General features: G+C 44.7%; 1 protein-coding gene across 1 annotated transcript in view; it reads right to left on the bottom strand.

The window, feature by feature from the left end:
* adgrd2 (adhesion G protein-coupled receptor D2) overlaps nt 1–24,851 on the bottom strand; it is an 89,879-nt gene that overhangs the window by 59,742 nt on the left and 5,286 nt on the right. The window contains exon 4 of the mRNA XM_056278983.1: nt 6,409–6,477. Coding sequence (XP_056134958.1) covers nt 6,409–6,477 — 69 coding nt within the window. The remainder of the gene's footprint in view (nt 1–6,408; nt 6,478–24,851) is intronic.

The following is a 24,851-nucleotide window of genomic DNA, read 5'->3' as shown; positions in this document are numbered from 1 at the left end:
AATAAAACCTGCCACCTGGTCTTCACTCACTGACGAGGCAAAAAGTAGCTGCACTCCAGGAAGGACGTCAGTAGAGAATAAACAGAAGTAGTCAGTGTAAATCAGACAAGGTTGAATCATTTCATCTGGACACAACGTTTACTGAGAGAAACGTTTCATCATCATCATCATCTAAGTGACCTCTTCAGTCTCAGCTGACTGCAGGTGTCCCACCCTTATAAACAATACAGAGGCATATGCAAATGGCCGTGACCATCAAGTTCACCAGGGAGGAAGTGAAAAATGACAGGTTAGCCTTCTTAGACTGTGAAATAGCAATTGGTGATGGGGGACATTTGATTGTTGATGTTTACCATAAACCAACACATACTGATCAGTACTTAAGGTTTGACTCTCACCATCCACTGGAGCACAAACTAGGAGTCATCAGGACACTGAACTACCGAGCTGACAACGTCCCCACCGACACAGCGGCCGGGGAAGAGGAGAAATCCCACATTAAACAGGCCCTAGTTAAGTGTGATTATCCTAAGCCAGGAAGACGCCCAGTGCACCAGCTGATCGAAGGGAGGAGAAGGACAACAGCTGTCTAAGTGTAAACCAGTGGTGATTCTGTAAGTGGCGGGAGTGTCTGAACAGTTGCGACGCGTATTTTCCAAACACTGCATCTCAGTTGCTTTCAAACCCAAAACACACTGCACCAGAAGTTCGTCCACCCCAAGGATCAGATCCTCCGGCACAAACAGAGCAATACAGTGTACGCCGTTAAGTGCCAGGAGGCTTGCCGTGACCCGGGAAACTAAACAGATGCTGCCTAAGCAGATGACATAACATAAGAGAGCTAACACGTCAGACCAGGACTCCACAGTCTACACCAGGGGTGCCCACAATTTTTTGACTCGTGAGCTACTTTTAAAATGACCAGGTCAAAATGATCTACTCATATTAAAAATAATAATAAAAATACTCAATACATGTTTTACATATATATGAACATTTATATGCAGTGTGTGTATTTATATACATGTTGTGTTACATATACAGTATTGCAATGGATTTGCATTTATATTGAACCTTACACAGGCAATAATCATACCAAGCATTTGCTACTACACTATGTTGAAATTGCATCACTGCATGAACCTTTACAGCTGTGGTAAATAGATTTGTGATCTCTACCTCTCTACTCTGATGATGACCTGCACTGGAGGGAGTCAGACAGGGTTGCATAGTTCGGACAGTAGCTGCTGGTAGCCAGCCTCAAGCAGGCCTCCAAATGATCATCTGTCATGGTGGAACGGTATTTGGACTTGATAAGCTTCATGTGAGAAAAGGCTGACTCACACAAATAAGTAGAGCCGAATAATGCCGTCAAGGAGGTTGCGCATTTCCTCATGTTTGGGTACTTGTCCTCTGTAAGTAAGTTCCAAAACTCTCCATGCGCCCTGGACTTAAGCTGAATGTCAGCCTGTACTGTCAGCATCTCATCCTCCACTGCAGACGAGTTCAGGTGAAACAGTGTTGCCATTTTTGAGGCGAGGGAATCCACCTCTGTATCTTCCCCAAATGGGTAGCACATAAATGTAGCTATTGGCTCAAGCAAAGCAAAGTCTTGAAACCGTTTGTCAAAGTCTGACCGGACATTTTCAATCTGCTCTGTGTAGCGTGCACTGTCAAGTTGCGCACACGCCCTCCCTTGCTTCTCCAGCTCTGCGGCGAGGTTTCGAGAAGTTTCCCAAATCACGGCGCTGCAACTTTGAGGACAGAAGTTGCATTTTCCGTTTGAAAGCGTTAACTGAGCTGATCATGTTTACCACGCTTTTGTCTTTTCCTTGCTGCTCTAAATTAAGCTCGTTCAACATGTTGGTTAAATCAGTTAAAAACGCAAAGTCTAGCAGCCACTGATTGTCATTAAGTTGCTTGTGTTCCGCATGTTTAGTGATAAGGAGAAACTCCTTAATCTCCGGACAGAGCTCTCGAAATCTCTGCAAGAATCTCCCTCTACTAAGCCATCTCACGTCAGTGTGTAGCAAGAGGTCAGAGTAGTTACAGTCGGCCTCTTCCAAATGTGTACCAAACAACCGTCTTTGAAGAGACCTCCCTCGAATAGAACAGGCGGGTTTGGTTGCCACATCCATGACCTCTTTCATGTTTAGCATTTTTGTGCTTAATGCTTGTTGGTGTATTATGCAATGGTAATTAAGGAAGTCAGGGAAAGCATCGTCCTCCCTGCACTTGGCAATAAATCCATTCAAGCGGCCCATCATAGCAGGCGCACCGTCCGTGGTGATTGACACCAGTTTACACACTGGGAGCTGGATTTTATCCACAAAGTTTTTGAAGATCTGAAAAATGTCCTCTCCCCGCGTGTGTTCCTTCATGGGTAGTATTGTTAACAGCTCCTCTTCTGCGGTCATATCTTGAAACACCATGCGAATGAAAATGCACAATTGGGCCGTATCACTTATGTCCGTATACTCATCCAACTGTAGTGAGAAACACTCGCAGTCCACGATGTCCCTCCAAAGCTGCTGTGTCAAATCCTCGCCCATCATTTCACAGCGCCTTGTGACAGAATTTCTTGATAACTGGAGAGCTTTGATTGAAGATATTATTTCTGATTTGTTTTTAAAGTCCCGAAACAACGAATCTGCTGCCTCAAGGAAGGCCTCTTTCATCATCTCTCCATCTTGGAAGGCCTTCTTATGCTTAATGATGGAGTGACTCACCCGTACAGATGCTTCGGTGGCTGCCTTTGCCTTTGAATGCGGCTGCGTGAAACGTGACTGCTGCACGATTAACTGCGATTTTAGTCCCCTCACCTTTCTCTTTCTCAGCTCGCTTTTCGGAGGGAGGTCATTGTCATAGTTTTTATGAACAGTTCGAAAGTGCCTCTCCACATTTCCTTTTTTTGGGATAGCAATGCTAGACTGACAGAGGAGACAAACGCATTTGGAATAAGACATGGTGAAAAAAAAGTCCTCCTCCCATTCCACATGGAAATGGTACGTTTTTTTGTTTCTTGCTAGGTCCGGCTCCCCCACTCATTTTTGTTTTGTTTCACTTTTTAGTAGAATTTTTTTTTAGAGAGTTGAACTAGCTAGCTCGATGCAGTTCTGCGTTAGCTCACATTGTGGGCATGTGAACTTCAAGGTACGTTCGAGAAGGGCTCTGGTTGTTATGGTAACCTAATGTAACAAAGTTTTAGGTTCTGCTCTAGAATCTTTGGTTTTAGGCAACAGCAGAATGGCCGTCCTTTACGTCAATCAAAAGGCAAAGGCCAAATGGAGGACAGATGATAGGCTAATGTCTTGGGAAAAAAAAGTTTTTTTGGAATGTCATGGAGATCTACCAGCACTGCCTTCACGATCGACGTAGTGGGCACCCCTGGTCGACACCATCTACAGGCCAGTGGCCACTCTTTCAGGGATGAGGATGTGCACATCCTTGACAGGGAGGAACGCTAACAATATGCTAACTGTGTACATTTTGAATAATGTAGAATAATATGGAAATATAAAGTCTTGCATGGTCCACTTGACTGTGAATGTGAAGGTAAGATCCTGCTCTCACTGTACCACATGTACCAGTGTGCGTTTCTGTTTCATTACTAAGCTCTTGCTGCATCCCTGTAGCACTGCCATCAACACAAATTCAGTTCAGCAACAACCCAGTAAGATGGGTCATGAAGTCAGTGGCAGTTGAGAAACCAGTGGGGAGGCAGATACCTGGGCATCGTACCAGGCAACACATTCACCACAGCACGACTAAAGCTTCTCCCTTAACACACACATGGTGACACCCCTCCTGTCTTTACATAGCCCCCAAGCCTGCTTCACACATAGCACAGTTATACACATAACACCATTATACAGTTACGTATACACTACCGTTCAAAAGTTTGGGATCACCCAAACAATTTCGTGTTTTCCATGAAAAGTCACACTTATTCACCACCATATGTTGTGAAATGAATAGAAAATAGAGTCAAGACATTGACAAGGTTAGAAATAATGATTTGTATTTGAAATAAGATTTTTTTTACATCAAACTTTGCTTTCGTCAAAGAATCCTCCATTTGCAGCAATTACAGCATTGCAGACCTTTGGCATTCTAGCTGTTAATTTGTTGAGGTAATCTGGAGAAATTGCACCCCACGCTTCCAGAAGCAGCTCCCACAAGTTGGATTGGTTGGATGGGCACTTCTGTGAGCAGATTGAGTTTCTGGAGCATCACATTTGTGGGGTCAATTAAACGCTCAAAATGGCCAGAAAAAGAGAACTTTCATCTGAAACTCGACAGTCTATTCTTGTTCTTAGAAATGAAGGCTATTCCATGCGAGAAATTGCTAAGAAATTGAAGATTTCCTACACCGGTGTGTACTACTCCCTTCAGAGGACAGCACAAACAGGCTCTAACAGGTACTATTTAATGAAGATGCCAGTTGGGGACCTGTGAGGCGTCTGTTTCTCAAACTAGAGACTCTAATGTACTTATCTTCTTGCTCAGTTGTGCAACGCGGCCTCCCACTTCTTTTTCTACTCTGGTTAGAGCCTGTTTGTGCTGTCCTCTGAAGGGAGTAGTACACACCGGTGTAGGAAATCTTCAATTTCTTAGCAATTTCTCGCATGGAATAGCCTTCATTTCTAAGAACAAGAATAGACTGTCGAGTTTCAGATGAAAGTTATCTTTTTCTGGCCATTTTGAGCGTTTAATTGACCCCACAAATGTGATGCTCCAGAAACTCAATCTGCTCAAAGAAGTGCCCATCCAACCAATCCAACTTGTGGGAGCTGCTTCTGGAAGCGTGGGGTGCAATTTCTCCAGATTACCTCAACAAATTAACAGCTAGAATGCCAAAGGTCTGCAATGCTGTAATTGCTGCAAATGGAGGATTCTTTGACGAAAGCAAAGTTTGATGTAAAAAAAATCTTATTTCAAATACAAATCATTATTTCTAACCTTGTCAATGTCTTGACTCTATTTTCTATTCATTTCACAACATATGGTGGTGAATAAGTGTGACTTTTCATGGAAAACACGAAATTGTTTGGGTGATCCCAAACTTTTGAACGGTAGTGTACATATAACACAGTTACACAGATAACCGTTACATAGTTTCACAGTTACACACATAACATAGTTACATAGTTACACACAAAACACAGTTACACACATAACACAGTTACACAGTTACATAGTTAACAGTTACACACATAACATGGTTACATAGTTACACACAAAACACAGTTACACACATAACACAGTTACACAGATAACACAGTTACACAGTTACATAGTTAACAGTTACACACATAACACCATTACACAGTTACACACATAACACAGTTACACCGTTAACACAGTTACACACATAACACCGTTACACAGATAACACAGTTACACACATAACATTACACAGATAACACAGTTACATAGATAAGAGTTATCTGTGTAACTGTGTTACACAGACACAGACATAGACACACACACACACACACACACACACACACACACACACACACGCTCATCAGTAGGACAGAAGCCAGTGAGCAGGGCACAAATGAAGAAGCAATTCCAGATTCATCAGGGATTCAAACATGTAAAAAGAAAAAAGCAGTGACCTTTCTGTCAATGACACACGGGTCACTGTTTCAACCCGCAGCTGTGGTCAGAACAACACAGGTATTTGTTTGGTTTTATTTTTATGTTTTTTTTCCCAAATTTGAATACCCGATAAATAAATAAATAAATGAACGAAAGAAAGAAAGAAAGAATGGATGAATGAATGACTGAATGAATGAATGAATGAATGAATGAAAAACAACCTCTCTTGTCCTGACCACAGTTGAAGCAGTGACCTGTATGTCATGGACTTATGAAAAGCAGTCCTCGGATTTGTTTTTCATGATATTTGGATAATCTATCTTGCTTTTACCTGAAGTCAACAGATAGACTTGTTGAAAAACTGTTGTTAATCTACAGCTTTGTCCATGGTGTGGAGGAGTACACCAACACCAGCCTGGGCTGACTGGGCTGACCTCCTCCCTCTGGTCTCTCTCTGGTTTTACTGTAACTCCGCCGCCATCGCCACCCAGTGAATTGCCATGACAACCCGCAGGCTGTAAGAACGGCATGAGCACGTCAAACACTCCGCTGGCCTCGCTTTGTTGGAGACAAAAGGCCTCGTGACCCACATGTGGAGGGAGGACGGACGCCTTTTCCCAGAAGAGCCGGCCCAACTGGGAGCCGGCCCAGATGGGAGCCCTGGACACACGGCTGAATCCCCCTGGAAGGGTTTTGTTCCACCCAAAGCTGACCTGGAAAGCAGCCACGTAATGGTGCCGACTTCTCTCCCGTCAGCACGTTGCAGCGCCTCAAAGTCTCCCAGAGCAGCGCGCGCGTTACCACGCAGGGTGGTGATGAAGATCAGGTAGCGGTGAAGGTAGCACGCGCCGTCGGTCAGCGGGGAGGGAACTGTGCACACGCCGCATAGAAGGGGGATTCTTCAATTCGGGGCACTTTCGGATCTTGAAAATTTGACAAAAATAAAAAATTTACAATTCTTTAAAATCTGTTTTTTCCCCACAAAAGCTCTATCAAGCGGTCTGGAACAAATGTCTCAGCGTAGCTTTGCTCGTCCTACAAGATAAGTTTGATATCATGAAGCTGTTTTTATCAAAGTTGTAACAGCAAAATGTGATGTAATGACACGTGACGGTAATGATAATTTTCACTTTTTGGAGAAAAAGTTGGCTAAATCTTAGACTTGCTAAGCTAACTTGTTAGCTAGCTTGTAATGTACGGTGAATATACGTGAATAAAGTGACATGTCTTGTTTCTGAACGAAAGCACTCAGCTAGTAACGTGTGTGGTGATGACTTGTAATAACCATCCTGTCAGGTCAGGACATATAAACCTTCACATTACTTACATTTGGTAATAAACCATCCTGTCAGATCAGGACATATAAACCTTCACATTACTTACATTTGGTAATAAACCATCCTGTCAGGTCAGGACATATAAACCTTCACATTACTTACATTTGGTAATAGCCGTCCTGTCAGATCAGGACATATAAACCTTCACATTACTTACATTTGACAATAACCATTCTGTCAGGTCAGGACATATACACCTTCACATTACTTACATTTGGTAATAACCATCCTGTCAGGTCAGGACATATAAACCTTCACATTACTGACACTTGGTAATAACCATCCTGTCAGGTCAGGACATATAAACCTTCACATTACTTACATTTGGTAATAACCATCCTGTCAGATCAGGACATATAAACCTTCACATTACTTACATTTGGTAATAACCATCCTGTCAGATCAGGACATATAAACCTTCACATTACTTACATTTGATAATAACCATCCTGTCAGGTCAGGACATATAAACCTTCACATTACTGACATTTGGTAATAGCCATCCTGTCAGGTCAGGACATATAAACCTTCACATTACTGACATTTGGTAATAACCATCCTGTCAGGTCAGGACATATAAACCTTCACATTACTTACATTCAGGGTCCGAAATTAACACTCGCCACCCGCCAAAGGCCAGTAGATTTTCTGATTGGCGAGTAAATCTCAGAAGCCTACCCGCCAAATGGCGAGTAACAAAAAAGTGAAATCCAACCACTTAATCTCCCCGTCTCTCTCGCTCTCTCTCTCCTTAGCAACAGCAATAACATAGCAACAATAACAGAAATTAACCAACCAAAGTGCATTAGAACAATAACATAGCAATAGCAATAACAGAAACGAACCAATCAAACTGCATTAGAATGATGCTAGACGCTAATGGCGGGTAACATTACGCACACACTCGAGAGGAACAACGACAGCAGGATCCGTCGAACTTGGTACTAGCCTACTCTGTTCTTTTAACTAACGTTAGCGAGCAACACCAGTTATGTGGCGATATTTAGAAGGCGCAACACCACCATCAGAAAGACAACCATGCCCCGAATAGGAGGAAGAAGCCACCATCACCACCAAACCGAAAAAAGAGAAAGTTTAGTGAAAAGTGGAGGTATGACGATAAAGGAGCTGCGAGAGGCTGGCTGGAGTATAATGCACAGACCGTGATAACGAGTTGCTCCGTCTGTCGCCAGGATGCCAAAACCCGTAGCAATTCAATTGTCATCGGTAACAAGATAATGAAGGTAGAAAACATCAAGGAACATGAGACCTCCAGATGTCACATTACCTGTATGAAGGCCTGTCGGGCTCAGTCGGAGCCGGTCCTCGCAACATCCTCTGTAAAGGTGCTAATAGCCACGTCCGAGCAGACCAGCAGGAAAATCTCTGACTTCGAATGGATGTGCGAGTAGTTGTCATCTCAAAATATCCTTATACAGCGTAAACAAAGTGCTGGCTGTAGCTAACGTTAGCCAGCTAGCACTGGTATGTGACACCTAGTTTGCACTAACGTTAGCTGTGTGCTAGCTTCAACACCATGAAACAGATTAAAACTGATCGGCGTGTCCGCGGTGGTGTAGCGGTCTAAGCATCAGCTTTGTGTCGAAGCAGTTGCCCACTGGGGACCGGGGTTTGCGCCCCCGTCTCGTCAGATCCGACTATGCGTCAGAAAAAGCAGTGGTTCGGCCTGGATTCGCCTTGTCACGAAAGTGGCGCGGCGTCTCCTTCGAGACTGCCGGCCGGAAGGTGCAGTTGGCGAACGCATGCAGTATGTTTCTTGTTCTCATGAAAGACGCAGGGTTAGTACTCATAACCTGGTTTATTAACCAACACGACGAGGATGCAATAAGACGATATACGGGTAGCTGGCATCCAGCACTATCGCTTCGCGGGCCGTCACCCGGTAACCTGTATAACTGAGTCTTCCTCAGTACGGTGTCTGCAGTGGCTCAACAAACATCATCAATGACACAGTCACTGATCTACATCCCCCTTTCTTAGCTCATGCTCATACCATAACAAAACCATGTTGTCATACTTGCTGAATAACATATATTGAACAAACATTCAAATAACATACATTAAATAACTTCAATAATCACAGAGTGAGAATTATCAAATGCAAAGAAAACAAATTGCCCTTATTGAATATGAAAATAGGTGTCTTAGCAAAGCATATAGTTATACTTTAACACAAAATGAGGTATTTTATATGTGAAGATACCTGAAACGAAACCCAAAGACCTCAATGTCAGCTCTTAGCAAATCAGAGAATTAACTTAAATGCCATAACCTTCAAAATTTTGAGCTGACAAATTTATTCAGTCTTTATACTTAGGATTTGGCTTGCTGACACGACCATAGCGTGTTGTGTACAGACTTCCAGTTGTCTTAGCAGGTAGCACAGCTGTAGGTGTTTTCATATGTGACTGTTCAGTGTCCAGCGTGTTGTGTGACACTTTTGCTGGAGTGTGCTGATTGTTAAGTTCATGTCCACTGTCCTGACATTCACTGTCATCTGGGTAGTGCTGTGCTGGAGCAGGCTCGACAACCGGCAGAATGTGGCGCCTATTTCTCCTGTACAGCTTTCCTTCTGAGTGAATGAGATAGGATCTGGGCTCTTTGCAGATCTCCTTTACCATGCCTGTTCGATTGTAGCCTTGAGGGGTCTGCATTCTGATAACTTGTCCTTTTTGTGTGTAGCAACCATTGATGACACCCAGTCAGTTGGCTCAGATACTGGGGTGATGACACCTAATTCCTGCATTCTGTTCAATTCAGCTTTGACTCTGTCTTTCATAGCCATAGGAGTGTGATGTGCAGGACGAACAACAGGTCTCACCTCTGGATCAAGTGTCATGGAGTAAATCACAGGTAGTTTCCCAAGCTCATCTGAAAAGAGGTCGCTGTATTCAGTGTAAATTTGCAGCGACAGATCATCATCAGTAGGACCTAACTGATGAAGATCTTTGCTGAATGAGACAAGTCCCATCTCTCTACATGCACGTAGACCAAGCAGTGGCAAAACATCCTCATGAACAATGAAGAACGGCAATGTGTGTATTTGTCCCTCTAGGTGACACTGCAGCCGAACAACACCAACAGTTTTAATTTTGCTGCCCCCATTTGCAACAAGGTTTGTGGGTTTCATATTTACTTCAAATTGATCATTTCTCTCTATCTGTTCAGATGTCCGAATTGACAGGACATTGCACTTAGCACCGGTGTCAACTTTCAGCTCAACTGGACTTCCATTTACATGTACAGTAACAAAAGCTTAATCTTTTTCAATTACGTGTACATCAGGTGAATCAACATTTTTTTGCAGTGTCTTGTGTCTTTCCATTGTAATGTTGGACAGTGGGCCGCTGCATATCTCACGAAACTTTCTTTTCAGGCATTTGGGATCCTGCTTGGATTCAGCGGGAACGAGGACTTGTCCTCCCTCGCCGGGTAGTCTCACTTCTGCTGCATACACAAAAGACCGTTCGCGTTCAATGGCCTCTGGTCCTGCTAAGTTGAGGAGAATGTATGCACGGGTGCGGGCTGGCTTGTCAGAGTGTGCCGCCGCGACGAAAATGTCATATTCCTGTTAGAAGATCCGCCAGTTTTCACTGATGTTGCCATCAAAGACGAGAGGGTCGGGCCGCCGAAATCCGTCCGCCATGTTCGCTGATTAGCTCCGTAGGCTGGGTGGCTCCGTTGTCCTCGCTAGAAAAAATAAAAAGTATCGGCCGAAAAAATGTGCGTGAAAGTTCAAAAATCTTCCGCTTCTGACACCATGTTTCGTGTTCTCATGAATGACGCAGGGTTAGGACTCATAAGCTGGTTTATTAACCAACACGACGAGGATGCAATATACTGGTAGCTGGCATCCAGCACTATCGCTTCGCGGGCCGTCACCCGGTAACCTGTATAACTGAGTGTTCCTCAGTACGGTGTCTACAGTGGCTCAATAAACATAATCAACGACACAGTCACTGATCTTCACAGTACGAGCGTGGATGTCTGAACTAAAATAGGGACCGATTGGCCACTAAATTGGGAGGGGGAAAAAAAGGGGAAATCAGAAATAAAAATGATTTATAAAAAAAAAAACTCAACTCAGTCACACTCTCGGATCTACTGATGGTGCAGCTTTCATCTCCCGAGATCAGGGAGTATGACCCAACCAGTGCTGTTGATCTGTGGCACCAAGACTGTCAGGAGCAGGAGGCCAGACTTCATGGACGGTGCAAAAGAGAGTTGGTGCTGTAGAGTGAGAAGTAGTCTGGGACTAGGGATGGGCATGTGGAGACTCGAGTATTTACAATAATACTGCAAATAAAACATGAACTCATACTTGTCACATTTTATCATTTAACCATTGACTCATTTTAAATATAAATATTTTTGCTCCAATTCTGCACATTTTTAAAAGCTCTTATACAATACCTTATTCTTTCATTGATATGTACTGAAAACGTTTGCATGGCACAAAAAAGGCTACTAATTATTTTGGCCGGTAAAAAATATGCTTGGCCGGTAGATTTTTTTTCATCTACCATTCCCCTTGGCCGGTAAGCCAATTAGTTAATTTCGGACCCTGCTTACATTTGATAATAACCATCCTGTCAGATCAGCACATATAAACCTTCACATTACTTACATTTGTGCGCATGAACAAGTCACGCTTCTGCCGTGACTGGTCACGTGCCCCTGGCACTTCTCGTTTCCATGGCAACCACGTTGTTGTTTGAAAAAACGTTGCTGCTCTAAAATGTTGGGTGTGATGGTAATGACACATGTATGAGGGACAGCGATATTTAACTACAAGAATGTGCAAATTGCACATAAATAAACCATATGAATTTGAAAATTTTCTTTTTAAATTATTATGAGTAAATGCAAAGTAAAACTTTAATGAATTTTACCATTTTTATTACTTCATTATGGAGGGGAAGTTAAAAAGTCTGGGTTGGGGACAAGCCTGAAACAGTGGTATTCTGACACACTTGAATTTTCAACATCCTGAGAAAGTATTAAAATGGCATCACTGAGACACACATCTTTTTTTTCATAGCTAACACAACCTAACTCTAATACAATAATTGTTTTTTTTTCTTGTCTTGAAAGTCTACCCTGGGGGCAGTGGTGATGAGAACGTGCTCAGTGAATTCTCAGAAAGCTTGTACCCCAGCTTACGCTATCAAACAGAATGTGTGCTCTGAAAAGCTCACATTCTGTCAGCCCTCTGTAGGGAACAAGATGAGAGGAGAGGCATACAAGCAGCACAAATCCACCAGTGCATCCAAAGATTTATGGAATTATTAAAAGGGAGGGGGGGGGTACACATATCTGTAAATCTGCAGACAGAAAAGGGCGGAATGTTCCCTCATAAAAAAAAACATTCCTGGCTGGCTGGCCATTGGGGGCCATGTTTGTCTGGTGTAATCTGGCCTCGGCAGATAGTCTTTATCACCCGCCCCCCCTTTGGCCATCAATCAGAGCTACTACTGGGGACCTGGTCACCGCAGCAGGGGTCACGGCATCACCACGGAGACCGTCTTTAAAAGAAGCCACATAAACGATGCAGGGGCATTGACATGAAACAAAGACAGAGAGGGAGACAGAGAGAGAGAGAGAGAGAGAGAGAGAGAGAGAGAGAGAGAGAGAGAGAGAGAGAGAGAGAGAGAGAGAGAGAGAGAGAGAGAGAGAGAGAGAGAGAGAGAGAGAGAGAGAGAGGAAGAAGGGAGGGGGGTTGGTTGGCCAGTTCAACATTACTTGTATCATTGGGCAGAAATGCACAACGGCACAATACAGAATTCTGCAGTTGCAGTGACACGATTCTGACTCACCTAAACACAACAGCATAGCTGTGAGAATACTTATTTTGCACAAAACTGTTGTTGTAACTCATGTGCTGGTAACAATACATGCCAGACACACAACCATGCCAACATAGGTTTGGGAAACTAACAATACACACCAAAGAGGATAAAGTGAAGTGCAAGCACAGGTCTAACTCTGTACTTTGTGTCTACAATGAGTTTGCTTCTAAATTGCACCTTTCATCAAATTCTTACCAAATTCCATTCCTCTTATTTCCGATTTGACATCCACATTTTGTTCAGCCATTACAAACTAAGCCTTGAGGTTGTGAAGTCCATGTTACACTTTTTGTCACATGGAAGAACTGAGTTTTAACAGTTTGCTTCTAAAATGGGGAACAAATTATGACATAAGACACATGGTCATGAAGGTCTGAGAACTTCCTCTCTCGGCTGCTCCCATTAGGGGTCGCCACAGCCGATCATCTGTTTCCATCTCTTCCTGTCCTCTGCATCTTCCTCTGTGAAACCAACCACCTGCATGTCCTCCCTCACCACATCCATAAACCTCCTCTTTGGCCTTCCTCTTTTCCTCTTCCCTGGCAACTCCATATTCAGTATCCTTCTCCCAATATACCCAGCATCTCTCCTCCACACATGTCCAAACCATCTCAATCTTGTCTCTCTTGCTTTGTCTCCAAACGGTCCAACCTGAGCTGTCCGTTTAATGTACTCGTTCCTAATCCTGTCCTTCTTCGTCACTCCCAGTGAAAATCGTATCATCTTCAACTCTGCCACCTCCAGCTCCACCTCCTGTCTTTTCATCAGTGCCACTGTCTCCAAACCATATAACATAGCTGGTCTCACAAGCATCTTGTAAACCTTCCCTTTAACTCTTGATGGTACCCTTCTGTCACAAATCACTCCTGACGCTCTTCTCCACCCACTCCACCCTGCCTGCACTCTCTTCTTCACCTCGCTTCTGCACTCCCCGTTACTTTGGACAGTTGACTCCAAGTATTTAAACTCATATGCTTTCGTCACCTCTACTCCTTGCATCCTCACCATTCCACCGTCCTCCCTCTCATTCATGCATAAGTATTCCATCTTGCTCCTACTGACTTTCATTCCTCTTCTCTCCAGTGCATACCTCCACCTCTCCAGGCTCTCCTCAACCAGCACCCTACTCTCACTACGGATCACAATGTCACCTGTGAACATCATAGTCCACAGAGACCCCTGCCTGATCTTGTCCGTCAACCTGTCCATCACCATTGCAAACAAGAAAGGGCTCAGAGCCAATCCTCGATGTAATCCCACCTCCACCTTGAACCCATCTGTCATTCCAATCGTACACCTCACCACTGTCACATTTCCCTCATACATATCCTGCACCACTCCTACATACTTCTCTGCAACTCCCGACTTCCTCATACAACACCACACCTCCTCGCTCAGCACCGTGATATGCTTCTCTAAATTACATTACATTACAGTAATTTAGCCGACGCTTTTATCCAAAGCGACTTACAATAAGTGCATTTAACGTAGGAAATAAGGAGAACTACTAGTCATCAGAGGTCATAAGTGTATCTAAACAAGCATCTAAGAGCAAAACCAATGCTAAAGTAAAAGTGCAAGAAAGAGATTTTCTTTTGTTTTTAAATTAGTGAATACAATAAGTGCTAAGAACAAGTAACAGGGTAGTAGTTCTTAAAGAGGTGAGTTCCACAAAGACACAATGTAACTCCTTCTGGCCTTCTCTATACTTCTCCATCAACATTCTCAAAGCAAACATCACATCTGTGGTGCTCTTTCATGGCATGAACAGGTGCCCCGACCAACCAGAGGAGGCGCTAGTGCGGCGACCAGGACACATACTCACATCCGGCTTCCAACCCGCAGACACGGCCAATTGTGTCTGTAGGGACGCCCGACCAAGCCGGAGATAACACGGGGATTCGAACCGGCGATCCTTGTGTTGCTAGGCAATGGAATAGACCGCTTCGCTACCCCGGACGCCTTCCATCTTTATCCTTCATCACCCTAACTCTCTGCATGTCCTCCCCAGCTCGGTCGCTCTTTTTACCCAATGATACAATTACTTTTCTCCTTCCTTACTGTCTAACGTCTCATAGATCTCCCCATACGCCTTTACTTTGCCTTCACTACCTCTGTGCCTTATGCTGCATCTCCTTGTACTCCTGTCTACTTTCTTCATCTCTCTGACTATCCCACTTCTTCTTCGCCAACCTCTTCCCCTGTATGCTTTCATGTACTTCCTCATTCCACCACCAAGTCTCCTTGTCTTTCTCCCTCTGTCCTGATGACACACCAAGTGCCTTTCTAGCTTTCCCCCTCACTATTTCTGCAGTGCTTGCCCAGCCATTTGGCAACTCTTCAGTGCCTGTCTTAACTCCTCCCTGAACTCCACACAACAGTCTTCCTTCTTCAACTTCCACCATTTGATCTTTGGCTCTGCCTTCACTCTCTTCCTCTTCTTGGTCTCCAAAGTCACCCTACAGACCACCATCCGATGCTGCCTTGCGACGTTCTCCCCTGTCACCACCTTGCAGTCTCCAATCCCTTTCAGATCCTGCATAAGATATAGTCCACCTGTGTGCACCTTCCTCCACTCTTGTACGTCACCCTGTGTTCCTCCCTCTTCTTGAAATATGTATTCACCACAGCCATTTCCACCCTTTTTGCAAAATCCACCACCATCCGTCCTTCCACATTTCTCTCCTTGACACCATACCTACACGTCACCTCCTCATCACCTCTGTTCCCTTCACCAACATGCCCATTGAAGTCCACTCCAATCACTACCCTCTCCTACTTGGGTACCCTCTCCACCACTTCATCCAACTCACTCCAGAATTCTTCTTTCTCTTCCATCTCACACCCAACTTCCGGGGCATATGCACTAATAACATTCATCATCACACCTTCGATTTCCAGCTCCATACTCATCACTCTGTCCAACACTCTCTTCACCTTCAGCACACTCTTGGCATACTCTTCCTTCAGAATTACCGCAACCCCATTTCTCCTCCCATTCGCACCATGGTAGAATAGTTTGAACCCATTTCCGATGCTCCTGGCCTTACTCCCCTTCCACCTGATCTCTTTCACTCACCCCTTCCTTCTCTTCATCATACCAGCCAGCTCTCTCCTTTACCAGTCACAGTGCCAACATTCAAAGTTCTGGCTCTCACCTCCACACTCCTACCCTTCCTCCTCTCCAAGGTTTTATGAGGGATGTCCTTCCTGACCCACCCTTCCCCATTTATCCGGGTTTGGGACTGGCACTGTGCGTATGCATCCTCAGTGGCTGGGTGTTGAAGGTCTGAGAACCATAACTGACATTTAGTGTCCTGTTTGTCAACATTTGTTGATGTATGAAGATAAGCTATTGTATGTCCTCAAATGTACATTATAGAGGCAATTACATTTCTCCATAGTACAGTCTGATGCCCATCAGAGGAAAAGGGTAGTGAGGGGCAGTTTTATGAAGAAAAGACAGTGGACGGCTCCGGGCTGAGAATGGTAGATGTGAGGATAATGTAAGCCTTACTATATGTATTTATGACCATATTATATGTGTTGTAATGTACTATCCATAATATCCTTTAGCATTAAGTACGAGATATTGTTGTCGTTTTCTGTGTGCCGGCATGTAGTGTTAATGTTTATATTTGATCGAATTTGTCTGCGTGCTAATTCAACCAACACAGATGTTTCCATCAGATATTAAAGCATTTATCAGAGATTAATTCTGACCAATCTTTGCGTGGAAAATATAACTTATTGGCTTTTATTGTAAAAAAGTGTCATCTGCAGAGAGCAGCACAGTGTCGGCGTGTGGCAGTCATTTATACCGGCACACTACCACCGTGTGGTGAAACGCTATAAGGGTCTGCCATGTCACGCATGGCGTCAACGCTGTAGCCGTAGGAACAAGGCAGGTGGTTTAATGATGACTGCTATTATTACTATTATTATTACTACCACTACTACTATATTATTATTATTATATTATTATTATTAGTAGTACTACTACTACTACTACTATTATTATTATTACTATTAATGTTACTATTATTACTACTACTATATTATTATTATTAGTAGTAGTATTGTTCTTATCATTATTATTATCGTTACTACTACTATATTATTATTATTTAGCACTATTATTGTTATTGTTATTGTTATTACTATTATTATTATTATTATTATTATTATTACTGTATTATTATTAGTAGAAATATTATTATTATTATTATTATTATTATTGACCTAATGATCAAAACCACTTGAAGGTTTCAGCTCCTGCATTAACACAACAGCTCACGTTCCCACCTTTAATCCCCCCTCTGTTCCTCTTTGAATGCACACACTTGTAGTCCCCCCAGCCCTCCCCCCAATCCTGTCAAATTTTTAACCCACACACAAGCGCGCACGGGCACACACACACATACACACACACACACATACACACACACACACACACACACACACACACACAATAGTGGCTTCAGTGTGTCTTCAGTAGGTTGTGTATGTAATATTGTTGAGTTTGAGCATTGCGGTGTTTTTAATTGCTTCTTTTTCTATTTTTCAGACAGCTGTTTTATTTCTCATAGTTTTTGTCTCATCTGCAGTGTGTTTTCCTTACATTAAGTAATTCCTTCTTGAGAAAACTATAGGATAACCTCGCTGCAGCTAAGGCACCATCAGTTAAAGTAAACTGATAAAATTATGTAAGTTGTTAAAAGGTGACATTCAGGCCAGGCTTGTAAATGGTTACATATGGAATGATGGCGACCTGCCTTTCAAGCAGTGAAGCTGAATATACGTGGTGCTTTGTTTAGACCAAGTAGCATGACACTTCACTGCGTTTTAAATTAAAAGCCTAACCTTCCACCTGCATTTCTATCTTCGTCCACTAGATGCCGCTGATGTGTAAGGGTTGATCTCAAACTCTCTCTGTGTGTGTGTGTGTGTGTGTGTGTGTGTGTGTGTGTGTGTGTGTGTGTGAATGCGCGCGCGCGCGTGCGAATGCTTCACACACGCTGACGTTTGTGTTTTTGTGTGTTCGGAAGGTGTTGTCGAAACATCCTTCCCAGTTGTCCCCATATGCCTCGGCTGATCCGAGTGGAGACAGGTTTCCCTGTCCTGTTTTACCTGCGCCGCTCCTGTCACCTGCAGCCATGCTCTGCGGAGACGACCGAGGAGGAGGCAATTACAGGCGCCAGTGCAGAGAAACAGCTGTGCAATTATGAGAACAGAGGTTTGCACTTAGCCTGCTCATTGCCCCAGCGTCATCGCTGCATTATGCAATGCGCAGCAGCTAAATTCACAAACAGCTAATTAAGTCCTCATCACACCTGGAGAGTTAAACACTGATCACCACAAAACACACGTCGGAGGAAACTCTGCTCATCATGCTGCGTTTCGTGACAGCAAGCATCACCTTTCATTAGACTATCTATGCCACACCGGAATCCAGGTGAATTTTAATGGACCACAGGTTAAACCCAGATGATGTTTCCTGTAGGCCACCAGATAAAAGCAGGGGCCATTACAGTATACGACTCGAGTTAATAAAAACAGTGTACATAATTGTGCTTACTTTCTTAAGTCCTGCCGTGTACTTGATGTAGGAGAGGAGATAAATCAGGATGTCGCTGACTTCCCAGCCGGCCTTTCAACGTTTATTCACGGGTGACTCAACATCATGGATCAAGACTGAACCATCTGAAATTTGCTAGTGGGTCACCAATTTCTTGACAAATCAGGAGACAACATGTTCAGCTCTGACCCTTCCTATCCAACCACACCCAGTTAGCACAGCCCCCCCCCCCGTATATTACACCATTGCATTACATTACACCAGTGACTGCCATATTTGTACACCTATCGGTTAAACGCAATGAATTTGCAGATGATACCACTGTTGCAGGTCTCAGCAAAAAATAATGAGTCCACCTACCAAGAGAAGGTAGCGCGACTTGCTGTATGGTGTGTAGTCAACATCCTTCAAACGGAACACCCTCAAAACCAAAATACTCCTGTTCCATGGCATTACATGCTGATGCCACTGACTCGACTGACCAAGTGCCGCTGTATAGACCCTTTTACAGTTGGTAAACAGTGATCACGTGATTTTGCTGCCAAAATGCGCGCGCATACTGTGCGTGACGTAGGTCATAAAAGGGTCTACTGATGTGGAAGGTACCCTTCGCCCTCTGTATAGAGACCCGGCGGGTGTTCCATAGACTCCAGTATGAAACTTACGTTCTGACGGTTTTATCATTATTTACATACAGGATATGTAGTGGTTAAAATCTGGGTTAAGGTTTGGTTAACGTGCCGCATCTCATACTGATGCAGAAGGCCATCACACGCATCTCATACAGACATGGAAGCGTATTTTCTATGTCATATATCAACACTTTGTCAATAGTGTCGTTATAGTATTTGAGAACTGGCTCTCAAAACTGGTAAGATATGTATTGACTTCCACAGAGGCCAGCCTCCTCACCCTCCCCTGGTAATCAATGGGACCACTGTGAGCGCTGCTGATTCAGATTCCTGGGCTCCACCATCACCAGTGCAACGTCTCGTACCATGTCAGGAAGTCACAACAGTGGCTGTTCCTCCTGTGGCAGCTGAGGAAACTACACGTTTCTCAGCCAGTTTTTGTACAGTTCTGCCAAGCCATCACTGACAGCGTTTTCACATCCTCCATTTTAGTCTGGTTCCCCACCTGCTCTTCGGGTGGTCTGCACTACTGAACAGAACGCTGGATGCTCACTTACCCCCATCAATGACCTGTTCACCTCCAGAGCAAAAACAAAATTGTGCACGGTCCCATCTATCCTGGTAACCCCTTGTTCCAGAAGCTACCGTCAGGCAGACAGCACCATGACTATGAGCACCAAGAAAGCATGTCACCATGAAAGGTTTTTCCTATGAGCCATCAGTCTTCTCAGTCAAACAAGATAATCCAAGTTAATCACACTCTACCATATTCTACCCCAAAATCTACTACTGTGGATGCTGTTTCTGTTCTTACTATCTATTGTTTTAGGTAATTGTGAATATACTTATTATTGCTGTAACACCAGCAAAATCTATGACCTGCACTGAATGCATGCCCACAAAATGTTGTCTGTACTGTTTTATTTTTTTCCTGTTTAGCATGGAATTTAGGCTATGTCCTATGTACCTCATAAAGCCCTACACGTCCTTGTGCCATCTGTATGTCAATTTTCTTTGCATTAGCTGTGTATTTATATTTTCCAATATTTTCCACTATATTTAACACATTTCTAAGCCAATGTACAGTCCCACAGTGATCCAAACTCTCTGCCATCATTTCTGTGCCAAAGTCCTCAAAGATCACCTGCCTCAATGACTTCACACCAGTTACCCTAACATCTGTGGCCATGAAAGCATTTGAGCGTATCATTCTGTCATACTTGAAATCTTGCACCTCCCCAATGATGGACCCATATCAATTTGCCTATCAAGCCAACCGGTCTGTTGAGGATGCAGTGAGCATAGCCCTGTACCATACCCTGCAACACCTGGAATCACCAAACACCTATGCACACATCCTGTTCATAGACTTTACTTCCTCCTTCAAATCCAACTCTTTACCATACTCTTGGATATGAACATTGACACAACTATATGCCACTGGATTCGGAACTTCCTGTGGAACAGGCCGCAGAGGGTGAAGGTTAATAACCTAACCTCACACCCTCTTACCCTCAGTACAGGTGCTCCTCAGGGCTGTGCTCTCTCCCCCCTGGCTCTTCTCACTTTACACCACCCACTTTACATCCATGGACAGCTCTGTGAAAATAGTGAAATATGCAGATGACACAACCATTGTAGGCCTCATCTCCAACTGCTTAATACAGCCAAAACCCAAGAACTCATTATTGACTTCCGATGCATGCCGAATCCAAAAACACCCATACAAATGAACGAAGACCCCATCACCACTAACAACTTAAATTCCTTAGAACTTACATCAGCAATAACCTGAAGTGGAAAATTAACACTGAACACATCATTGCAAAAGCTCAACAACGACTTTACTTTCTTAGGCTGCTTAAAAAATACTGGATCAAACATCAACTGCTCGTTCTGTTTTACTTAGCCATTATTGAGTCCATCATAACATCTTCTATTACAGTATTACAGCATTACAGTATTACAATATTACAGTATGGTACGGCAGCATGGATAGTCAAACACGGAAAAAACTGCAGCGGATCGTGAACAAGACATCCAAAACCATAGGCAACCCACTCCCCTCAGCTGAACCTCTACATACTAACCGGACTGTGAAGCGAGCAAAGCAGATCATCTCCGTTCCTTCAGATCCTGCTCATCACCTCTTCCAGCTCCTTCCCTCAGGGAGGCGCTACAGGTCACTGTCCACTAGACTAAACGCTTCAGAAACAGTTTTTCCCCCTAGCCATCAGGACTCCGAATTCCTCCCTGTAGTCCCCTCCTCACACACCACTGGCATGCATACAATTCAGCTAATTGTTGTGTGTAATATGTTTGTTTCTGCTATTGTGTGACTGTATTGTTCGTGATAATATGTGGAGTGTCTGTTGTTGTCCGTGGATGTATTGTGCTGCAGAGTTTAACGTGTACCGAAAACAAATTCCACAGTCCTTCATGTGGCTATCTGTCTATCTATCTATCTATCTATCTATCTATCTATCTATCTATCTATCTATCTATCTATCTATCTATCTATCTATCTATCTATCTATCTATCTATCTATCTATCTATCTATCTATCTATCTATCTATCTATCTATCTATCTATCTATCTATCTATCTATCTATCTATCTATCTATCTATCTATCTATCTATCTATCTATCTATCTATCTATCTATCTATCTATCTATCTATCTATCTATCTATCTGTCTGTCTGTCTGTCTGTCTGTCTGTATGTCAACTGTGTGCCTTTGTGTATGTTGTGCAATGTCAGTCGCTCCACAGCATCACTGACAGATAACCATTTCTACACATACCGGTGCAGTTCATGATCACGTGGTGTGTGGTGAATAACGTTTTCCGGTTGGGTTTTTGAAAATGCCCATTAGATTCAGCATGCTCACACTGCCCTCGGAGCAGCAGGTGTGTGCAACCTAGCGACAGCGGACGCCTCAGTGACTCTAGACCCAGATCGGCTCCCGCAGCCACGTAAGAGCCGCACGTGCGTGCTGACTTGAGGTTTCAGTAGCTGCAGGGGGCGCTGTGTGTGTCAGAGGGTGTAGTGATGTGTATTAGATGACCGGGTTTTATCAGTTCACATCTGAATATTAGTCGGTTAGCTGACTCTGAACCCGAGCAGAGCGCTTAACACCAGTAAGCAGGTGGAGGTTCAGCGATGGACTCGAGGTATTAAAGGGCTTTAGCAGAGACTAAAGGGTGGACTTAGTTTTTACTTTATTTTATTTTGCCCCCCCCTTTTTCTCCCAATCGTATCTGGCCAATTACCCCCCTCTGCCGATCCGGGGAGGGCTGCAGGCTACCATGTGCCTCCTTACGATACATGTGGAGTCGCCAGCCACTTCTTTTCACCTGACAGTGAGGAGTTTCGCCAGGGGGACGTAGCCCGTGGGAGGATCACGCTATTCCCCCCCAGTTCCCCCTTCCTCTCCCGATCAGGCGCCCCGACGACAGAGGAGGCGCAGTGTGACCAGGACACATACCCACGCCCGGCTTCCCAACTGCAGACACGGCCAATTGTGACGCCCAGCCAAGCGGGGATTCGAACCGCCGATCCCCGTGCTGGTAGGTGAACTTTTATTTCCACAAATAGACCGCCCGCCCTGGCAAACAGGTAAGTAGAACTATCAGTAGATTCACAGGAGATGGGTGCTTGTGTAAAATCACAGATGCAGTTGTAATGACATGATCTAGCAGAGATCATTCCCAGATAGCAAAACTGCTGTGGCCCGGACCCATCCCACACCCGACACTTCATCCGGCACACATACCGCCTGGAATGGTGGCACTTGGGCGGTCCGCTCCTGTTTGCCAGATCTGGGCCAGAACCAAGCATTGCAATGCCGCATGTGCCACATACTTGCCAAAGGTGGCCCATATTTGTTTTGTGATATTTGGGCCATATTCACCATTTACCACACGGGCCACTTCAGGGTCCCATCCAGATTACATGTTGCCAGAGCACCGCATCTTGCCAAAAAAAAGGCCCACATTTGATTTGGCACATTTGGGCTATATTTGCTATTATACATGTGGGCCACTTCAGGCTCACATCCGTTTGGGACAGGGCCAGAAGAAAGCCATCAGTGCCGCATCAGTGACTGAAGTGGCCACATCCGGGTGCTGTCTGGGTTTCAGTAGACGCACTAACGGAACGGGGAAAAGGCATCCTGCTCTAATTCCGTGCATGAAGGGCCAGACAGACACGTCCTGTCCACAGGCTGTCTGTCTTCAAGACCAATTGGTCACTGGTTGTGTTGGTGAGTCGGAAGCTGACACGCCTACACCCCCCCTTCCTTTTGACTTATGCATACGGTGCTTATTGATAAAACATGGGGGCCACGCAGAACGAGGTGTGCTCTGCTGATGTGGGAGAGACTGAAGGACCCACATGCATTTCCTGTGTCTCTCAGGGCTTCTGAGGAGATCTGCTGCTTACTCAGGAGTGAAAGCCTCAATTAAAGCGTTTGTGCTGACAAAGGACAAATGGGATTTTCCTTCGCGCAAACGATGCAGGATTGTGTTGGCTTGCTCAAGTGTCGGGGGGGGGGGGGGACGTCTCCTGGTCGACACTTCTAATGAAACGTGTGCATGAAATTAAGGCGTTTTCAGCTGTACACGTAAACAGGCAGCAACTCGAGGAGCGAGGGAAGGCCAAGAAAGCAAGAGGCGCGGTACCAACGTAGTCAACGGAGAGCAATGCACCTCCTCCTGTCTCCTGTGTATAGATATGTCTTTTGTACCCTTGAAGTGGGAGTGAATTGAATATTCATGAGTGAGCGTGAATAAGTGCTCTGTCAGCCAGTAGTGTCACTGATAGATGAGGGGTGGGCTCGCACAGGGCTCCAATGGCTGGCCGGAAGTCTCCGCAGAGAGCCGGGGCGGGGGGGGGGGTGTCAGGGTACAAGAGGAGGCTTTCTCCGGAAAGCGGATGCAAGGGGTTAACTTCTACCCTTGCATATATTGAATGCTGCCTTTAGGGGGGTGATGTCACAGGCGGATAAAGAGCAAGTGTAGTTTAATTCGAAAACCAGCGCAGCCGATGCGGACTTGCAAGAGAAGGGGTTTGCAGTTCGCCACCGACTTGCTGACTGCTCAGTTTGGAGTGGGCAAGATTGGGGGATCACTCGAGATGAATAAAAAGAAGGAAAAAGAAAAGCCAGCGGAGAAAGAGGGAGCAACGGGGTCAGGGAGAAATGAGAGCGAGGGAAAGAGGAAAAGCAAGGGAGCTCATGAGGATTCACACAGCTGGACGTAAGTCTGGGGTCTCGCTTCTGACTCCTGTGTGCCAGCCAGTCCGTCCATGGTTCAGAGCCGCTCTACCATCTCTGACAAGTTCTCATACCTGCTTCTCAATCTGCAGTGTCCTCCTCCATCTAACGCCACCAGCTACACAGAGCTGAAGGCCGACACGCACAAACGGCACATTTCTGCCACCGGCGTGTTGATGTGATCATGTCTTCATGGGCCACTTTCTGGCCCCGGTGCAGCTTGTCTGTACAAGTGCAAATGAGGGCTGTTCCAAATGTAAAATGTTCTGCTGAGGGGATTCATAGAGTCTCTGGCCAAAACAAAGCAATAAGAGAGAGAGAGAGAGAGAGAGAGGAGAGAGGGAGAGAGAGAGAGAGAGAGAGAGAGAGAGAGAGAGAGAGAGAGAGCTGTGCGCCATTACAGGCGCCGGCCTGGCCCTGACTGACTCTAGCCGCACGCCTCGTTCACCAGTACAGGCCAGATGCCTCCTCCTCCGGCAGAGAGAGAGCAAGCGGGAGAGGGAGAGAAAGAGAGAGGGAGAGAGAGGGCGAGAGAGAGAGCGAGGAGAGGG

This window comes from Lampris incognitus, chromosome 1 (genome assembly GCF_029633865.1).
Source record: "Lampris incognitus isolate fLamInc1 chromosome 1, fLamInc1.hap2, whole genome shotgun sequence".
Lineage (NCBI taxonomy): Eukaryota > Metazoa > Chordata > Actinopteri > Lampriformes > Lampridae > Lampris > Lampris incognitus.
This window is presented reverse-complemented; position numbering and strand designations above follow the sequence as displayed.